Source organism: Tamandua tetradactyla, chromosome 12 (assembly GCF_023851605.1).
Source record: "Tamandua tetradactyla isolate mTamTet1 chromosome 12, mTamTet1.pri, whole genome shotgun sequence".
NCBI classification, from domain to species: Eukaryota; Metazoa; Chordata; class Mammalia; order Pilosa; family Myrmecophagidae; genus Tamandua; species Tamandua tetradactyla.
The window spans coordinates 22,189,081-22,197,060 of NC_135338.1; the positions used below are offsets into that span (position 1 = coordinate 22,189,081).

At 41.0% G+C, this 7,980-nt stretch overlaps 1 protein-coding gene across 1 annotated transcript; it reads right to left on the reverse strand.

Moving 5' to 3' along the window:
* Positions 1-4,542: 4,542 nt before the first annotated feature.
* GPX2 (glutathione peroxidase 2) lies at positions 4,543-7,980 on the reverse strand. Its single transcript, XM_077122716.1, has 2 exons — positions 7,607-7,980; positions 4,543-5,229 (listed from the first exon to the last, which is right to left on the reverse strand). The coding sequence occupies exons 1-2, from the start codon at positions 7,826-7,828 to the stop codon at positions 4,879-4,881; spliced, it is 573 nt and encodes a 190-aa protein (XP_076978831.1). The 5' UTR covers positions 7,829-7,980; the 3' UTR covers positions 4,543-4,878.

A 7,980-nucleotide genomic window follows, 5' to 3' on the forward strand; every position in this document is an offset into this window, starting at 1 on the left:
GGGAACATGGAATGGGTAGTGGAAGAAGGTAGTGATAAATATGAACTTCGACCATGTGATCAGTTACAGAAACGAGGACTGTAATGCTGTTTTGTTTGTGTTATACTATTTAAGTTGTAAGATATCAAGTTTAAGAATGCATGTTGCCCAAGGATTTGCACGCTATTCTGGAGAGATTTAATGTGTTTCCAGTTATATGCAGGACAGTTGAGTATTGTCAGGTAAAAGAGAAAATGTGTGCTTATTTGTTTTCATTTGGAAATTAAGTATGGTCTAAGGTGATATATATACATATATATATATATATATATATATATATATATATATATATGTGCCCAGTTGACAAGGGGTGGACTGTCATGGTTAGGGACAGGTGTCAACTTGGCCAAGTTGTGGTACCTGTTCATCTGATTGGGCAAGTGCTGGCCTGTCTGTTGCAATGAGGACATTTCATAGGATTAGGTCATGATCACGTCAGCTACATCCACAGCTGATTCCATTTGTAATCAGCCAAAGGGGAGTGTCTTCTGCAATTAGTGATGCTAAATCCAATCATGGGAAGCCTTTTAAGGAGGACTCAGAGGAGACAGGTGGCATTCCTGCTTTGGCTGGTGAGCCTCTCCTGTGGAGTTCATCCAGGCCATCCATTGGAGTCATCAGCTTCGCAGCCTGCCATGTGGATTTTGGACTCTGCATTCCTACGGTCACGTGAGACACTTTCATAAATTTTATATTTGCAAGTGTTCCCTGTTGATTCTGTTTCTCTAGAGAACCCTAACTAATACACAAGGTTAGGAAGATGTTGAGAGTATTAAGTGACGGTACTCGGATGAATCTAGGCACATCAGATCAAGATTTGTTATTTAGAAAAGTTAAGTCAGTTGCTTCTTAGGGATCAGTTGTTTGATCCCTGGAAAATGTTTTATACTCTGCTGCAAACCTCTGTTTGACCTACTGAAGAAATAATTTGGTGAGATGAATCCAAAAAGCAGAGAAAATGTTTCATTACTTTAAATAGCAATAACTAAGCCTACTATAGCCTCTGAATTGTCCCTTCTTTGAATTTGGAATGCTGCCAGCTTACTCATTTGGTGCTCAAGAGTACAATTTCATATGGCCTATCAACATTCTCATGCATTGCAGGATGAATAATTATCTATTTGTTTTGGACTATATATTACAAAATTTTAAACATCAGATTCTATCATATTTCATTATCATTAAAAAATTATACAGTGTATTGTGATACTTTATCATCTAGAATCCTGTGAATCCAATAGAAGACCTTTTGAATCCAGTTCCGCTTAATCCTTACTTTTCTGTTCAAATGAAGGGAAACCAAGCATAAGCATTTGTCTTCCCTTTCTGAGATATAAGGAGTTTGTCTTATTTCCCTTTCTGAGATACACGGAAAGGAAATCACCTGAGATATAAGGAATATAGACTAGGCCTAGCAACTTATTCAAACTTACTTTCTCTGTGAGCTCCATGAACAGTCCTGGGGTCTCACTGGTTAGGCTCTTGAAGATTAAAGCTCAGCTTGTATTTATTATTGTGCTGTTATTCTAACCAGCTCTGACTTCCACAAATGGTTCTGGCTTTTTCCAATACTAACTAATTGACATATGGTATAGTTTGTGCACAAGCAACTATAGTTTTTTTTCACATATAAATTATCACTAAAATGTATATGCTCACTATTCTTTATGTCGTCTATCAAGACTTCCTTTGGCATCATTTATTTTGTGAGCAGGGTTAAGTTACTTCACTGAATGTGAGGCTCTCAATTTAAAAATATGTCTTAACTGTAGTACAAGTCTTAATTGTGCGATACAGTATGGTTGGGTTGAAAGGAAATCAAGAGACCGGGGTCTAGAATTAGGTTTACCACCTAATAATGGTGGGCTATTGGGCAAGTCACTTATTCTGTTTGTACCTTAATTTCTTTATCAGAAAAATAGAAATCATCAGGCCTCTTTCCAGGTTTTAAATCAAGTGATATGTAAGCAAAAGCATTTTTAAGCTCTTCAGTGCTTGCGCACAGGCAGCTGTTAGTGGTCTTTATGAAGGAAGATCTATGATAGAAGGAAGCACTGTGTTCACGCTTAGCAGTCAAGTTTTTGGAGTGAAACTGACCTGAGTTTGACTTTCAGCTCTGCAGCTTACTAGCCCTGTGTCCTTAACAGATACCTCACCCAGTTCCTTCTTTTTATATATACAGAAAAATTCCTTATGGAGTCTGTATGAGGATTGAATAACCTAATGCATATAAAGTAGGGCAGTATATGAACATAGTAAATATTCAATAAATGGTAGTTTGGATGATGGTTGCGATGATTGTAAGAAGATTCTAGAGTTTAGCTCAGTGTTTCTTAAACTAAGGAGATAGAGCTGTGGGAACATGGTCGTGGAAACAATCATCAGTTTCAACCGATACAGCTTTGTTCCCCTGAAATTACTTAGTCCAAGCTATATTGTTTAGTAAGCACCCTCAGAAAAGTGATTCTCTCTGTCCCTCCTCTTAAATAGAGTGGCATTACCTCAGCACTTCTGGGAGAGATTGCTAATGAGACATCTCCCTACTTTCTGTATGCTCCTTAAAAGATTTTATGCATTCAGCAAAGTGATTATATTAAGCTTTGTTTTGTGTTTTAATAGCCATAAGCGAACATTTCTGAGAATGAAAAGGAGGATAAACAAGGTGAAGAATAAAAATACAGTTTTAAATTTCATGTCCTCTTAACAGTAACATAACTAATGATTTAGTAAAACTAAAGTAAAAAATCAGGTCTCTTCAGTCCTGCCTTCCCTGTTCCCTCTTGAGTCAAACTGATCAATAACGTTTTCCTTGCCCAAATGGGGAGCATTCTTTCCAGCATTATGGCTCTTTCTCTCTGTGCAAAGTAGCTTATACTGTAATTCCCCTTCCTTTGGGAATCCCTAAATGATTCTTTTAACTTGAGTTTCATGACAAAAACCCAACACACTAAACTGGCATTCCAGAGCCTCATTTGCCTGTGGCATAATGCCACCATTTAGCTGGCTCTGTTATTGGGTGTAACAACAATACTTTCAAGATGGACAAATCGTACTAGCATCCAACATGAATTCTGTGTTTTATTTCATCTGGAAAGCAATATGTCTCCAGTTATTGCTTTAAAATCAGTACATAGTCCTGCTCTGATAATGCCTCAAGAGAATTCATATACCTGCTGTTGACTTTAAGAGCAGGAATCTGAAGATACTTGAATTTCAAATGAGTCAAGTTAAGGGCAGCCTTAATTTAGCAGAAGGTCCTAGAAAAGGATGCCAGGGGATTCCCACAATAACTCTCTGGTTACTTTTTGAAATGAAGCACCCGTCTATGAGATGGCTTTAGTTGAAGGTTGAATGGTGGGGATCCTTAACCTCTATTCCACATTTATTTCTCAGATGATAGAAGTGCTTAGAAAATGGTTATGGGGATCAGGATAGTTAAGGGAAATGAATTTTCTCTCGAGCAATATGTTCCTTTTGGAGTACTTTCCAGGGCTTCAGTGAAAAGAAGTAAAGTATGCCATCTAGTGGTAAAGGAAAGAAAGGTTCCTGGGCAGGTTTGTGTGGTACAGTGATGGGCATTGACTTTTTAGCAGGCCCTAGAACATGGTTAGTACTTTTTGAATAGGTCTGCACTGGATACGGAATCTGGGGCACCATCCTTACAAAAACTACTCAGTACCACTGTTTTCTCATAGTGAACAGCTATCCCGTCAAGATATGAATAGTCTGAAGACTATTCATAGGAGAGCCTAACTCCTGTTCCCCCACCTCCATGGAAGTAGAAGCAAACCCAGGCATTTATTCCTAAACTTGTCTTGTGCCTGAATTTCCGTGTTTGATAAGGACAGGGGTGAAATGTGAACTTTACAAAGGAGGATGAGTCAGTGTATCAAAGATTCAAGAATAAATGTTACTCAACATCAGAAAGAGGATAAAGCGCTCTTTGTGTTCTCACTAGCTGCATCTTATCAGTAAAAGTTGGCCAAATTGAAGGTAAGATAATATTTAGTTGGCCCAGTATCCACAGTGATAGTGAAGTCTTCCTGATTGTAATCCTCTAATTAACCTCTCATTGACCTCAACTAAAGAGCCCCTTGTCTTTGCCTCCTCATTACTGCCCATTATTACCTCCTTTTCCCCAGTTCTGGAGAAGAGCCATAAAGTAATAATACAATTCACATTTCCTGCAATTCCAACTGTCACTGCATTCCTTGACCAGAGCCTGCTTTCCAGATAGAAACTAGGACATTCCCTTGACCGGAGCTCTGCCAAACCTTTGTGTGCTACCAGCTCCGTATTCTACTTGCATTATTATTATTATTATTATTATTATTATTATTTTGATTAGAGAAATTGTAGGTTTAAGGAAAAATCATGCATAAAATACAGAGTTCCCATATACCACCCTATAATGAACACCTTGCATTAGGATAGTACATTTCCACTTGCACTTTTGAACCATCCCTCTACCCTCTGTCAAGGAAGAAGACACAGAAAGCTTGACCATTTCCACACCTGCTCTTTATTGAACTCATCTAACAGTTCCAGGCCCTTCACACTGAGTTCTCAAACACCACCCATGGAGGTTTAGGAAGGTGCCATCATTCTGTGAAGTCCCAGAGCCTACCCAAGTCTCAGAGCCCTAAGTTGAATCACCAACCAGAGGGTTGAGAGAGGGAGAGGAAACAGGCAGACCAGAAAGGCAAGGATCTTCAACAAAGGGTACTGATCTCAAGGGAAAACAGGTCCAGCAGTGTCTCCTGAGGTCACACTGAATCCTAAGGAAGGACACTCAGGGACTGGGTGGAGCAGGAGACCTGTGGGGTGAGCATCTCGCATCTATATGGCGACTTTGAGGAGGCGCTTGATGTCAGGCTCGATGTTGATGGTAGGGAAGGTGCGACTGTAGCGTCGGAAGGGCTCTCCCTCTGGCCCTATTAGGAACTTCTCGAAGTTCCAGGCCACATCTGAGCGGCACACAGGGCTCCAAATGATGAACTTGGGGTCGGTCATGAGGGAAAATGGGTCATCATAAGGGTAGGGGAGCTTGTCCTTCAGGTAGGCGAAGACAGGATGCTGGTTCTGACCATTCACCTCACACTTTTGGACAAGGGTAAAGGTGGGCTGGAAGCCATTCCCAGGGCGGACATACTTGAGACTGTTCAGTATCTCCTCATTCTGACAGTTCTCCTGAGGGAGGAAAAAGAGAAAGACTATGGAAAGGGGAAGAGGCAAATTAAGGATCTACAATGTGAGTCATTCACCCTCCTGTACCCCCTTCCTAGGATCATTCTTTTCTATGTATTGTTCTCTTTCTTTTTTCCTTCTCTTTCCTTCTCCGTTTGCTTTGCCCTACTCTTTTTTTTGTTTGTTTGTTTTTTGTTTTTTTTTGCTTTGCCCTACTCTTGACTTGGAGTTTTCTCCATCACTGCTATTGCTTGGTGGTTTACTAAGGACATTTCTGAAAGTTACAGTTCCTGGCTCGGCTGTTCTTTTGTTGGATGATTTAGTACTTTCGATCTATGGCTGCTTTCTCCAGTCTACCCTGGTTGTTCTTAGGGTATCTGTTTGAAGCTTCAAGGAATCTTGAGTTCCGGGCAGAAGAAAGGGAAAGGTCTCAGGTCTTATTGCCAAGAAGCCTCCCTCTTCTACACACACACACACACACACACACACACAGCCACCACCTTTACACACACACACACACACACACACACAGCCGCCACCTTCCCTCTACCCTGGTTTTGCCTCTTTTGCTTCTAGTTACATGTAAGTTTGAGAATAGCCTTTGCCTCTGCCCTATTCTGTTCTTCAAACTAAGGGTAAAGTTGAGACCCAGAGGATGGGATTTCCAGCTTCTTTTCTTCATTGTGCTTTGTCCTAGAACTGAAGTGCAAATAAGAAGAAACTTTAATGAAGGAAGACTCCATCCAAGGGAGTCTAGTTCTCAGGTGCCACAAAAGAGCAAATTGGTGAAAACAATGAGTGTACTCTAAACGGAATTGCTTAGTGACCACCAGGAATGAATTAAATAGGCTAGAGGATTTGGAATAGGCCAGGGAAGGGGAAGTTAAGGCAATAAAGCTTGAGGGTGATGCATATGTAACTATCATTCTCTCACTTTTAAGTACTATCCCAAGACTCTAAACTTATTATTTGTCTTTCTTTCCCCATTTCCATTCTTGTCCTGTCCTAACTCAGCATTTCCCATCCCTGACAACTGCAAAAAGTCGTGGCAACCTTCTTTTTCATGACTCCCTCTCTCTCTGCCTTCCATCCCAGTCTGGAAGTCTGATACCTTCCTCTGGAGAAAGTGCCTGCCTCTGACCTATTAGAGCCAACTAGTACAGTCAGTTCAAGGCTGTCATGATATCATGTGCCTAGAGTTGATCTCTGTTAGACTTATCTCTTAATGCACATGTCTGGCTGGCTACTAGTAGGTTGTGGACTCCCTCTAGCCACTAGCTAGTCTGAAGTGATGGTGTAAGGCTGGATGCACCTCCAGGGCAAGAGACATACTCCTAAAGAGCTTTAACCCCTTTTCTCTCTCCGACCGGCAAAGCCTAGAAAGAGATAGGGAAGGAACAGTGAGAGTAGCAGTGGTTATGGCTCAGGCGTGTCATAGCCTTTCTCTCTCATATCTCTTCAGCCTTTCTCCTCATATCTCTGCTAACTCTTCCTTGCCTTTATGTCACTATGCATTAAACTGAGGGGATCATAGTAGAAGGCTCACTTAGGGACACTCTCCCTACTTGTGCTATTAAAATCATAAGTGAAAATAGAAGAATCTTTTAAGAAATAACTTGAGGTATGCAGGTTGAAGATCTACAACAACCTGACACATCAGACAGAAAGGTACATGTGATACCCGAGAGGAGATGCGTGCACGCTGCACACCCTTAGCCTTCCCCCATATTCCCTTTCCACTTAGCTGATTACTTTTTTAAGACTTCCCTAAAAATAATAAATTTGTTTGCATTTACATAGTCACTTTTATATTTTAATATTTTTTAGGTACTTTTATATATCTTATTTCCTGATCCTCACAATAATCCTCTGAGTGGTATTGTCCCCAGTGTAAGGATGAAGAAACTAAAACAGAAAGATTGAGTGATTGTCACAAGGGCACAGAGCCATTACACAGCAGAACCAAGATTGGTTGGAACTAAGATCTCCTGAGTCAGTACAATCCTAGTTTGATTCTTGGTCTTCTGTTTCTCTATGAATTCATTCAACAAATACTTGAGTGCCTTCTGTACCTGAGGCATAGAGGACACAATGGAGAGAAAAATAGACCTGATATATTTGCCCTTGTGAAGTACAAGGAGACAATAAACAATATAAATTCACACCTTAGTATTTAATCTCAAAAGATGAGTTACAGTTAGAATCATATATACTTCTCTTTGGTATTCACAAGTACCCAAAGACCGAGATTAACAAAACATCCCCGGGATTCTAGACATACCAGCATACATTCACTCACCCTCTCCCCTTATTCTACTTAAGCTTCACCAGCTTGAATATAATGTACTCTAGCTTGGATACAATACAAGGGAACCCTCACCTGATGTCCAAATTGGTTGCAAGGGAAGCCAAGAACTACCAGGCGCCTTGGAAAGCGGCATTGCAGCTCGTTGAGTTGGGTGAAGTCTCGGGTGGTTGTGCCTCAGAGTGAGGCCACATTCTCAATCAGCACGGCCCTGCCTCGGAATGCATTGAAATCTACCTTCTCCCCATCCAGGCTGATAGCACTAAGGTCGTAGAAGGACTTGGCGATATAGGCCATGGTGAAGGGATGGAGTGAGCCTTGCGGAGTAGTTTGAGCCTATTTAAAAGTGGTGGGGAGGAAGGAGGAGCCAGGAAGAAGGAAAGGAAGGATCTCAGTGTGGTTTGAGAATCCCCAGGATGACTTAGCAGAAACAGTCACCCACCTGTGAA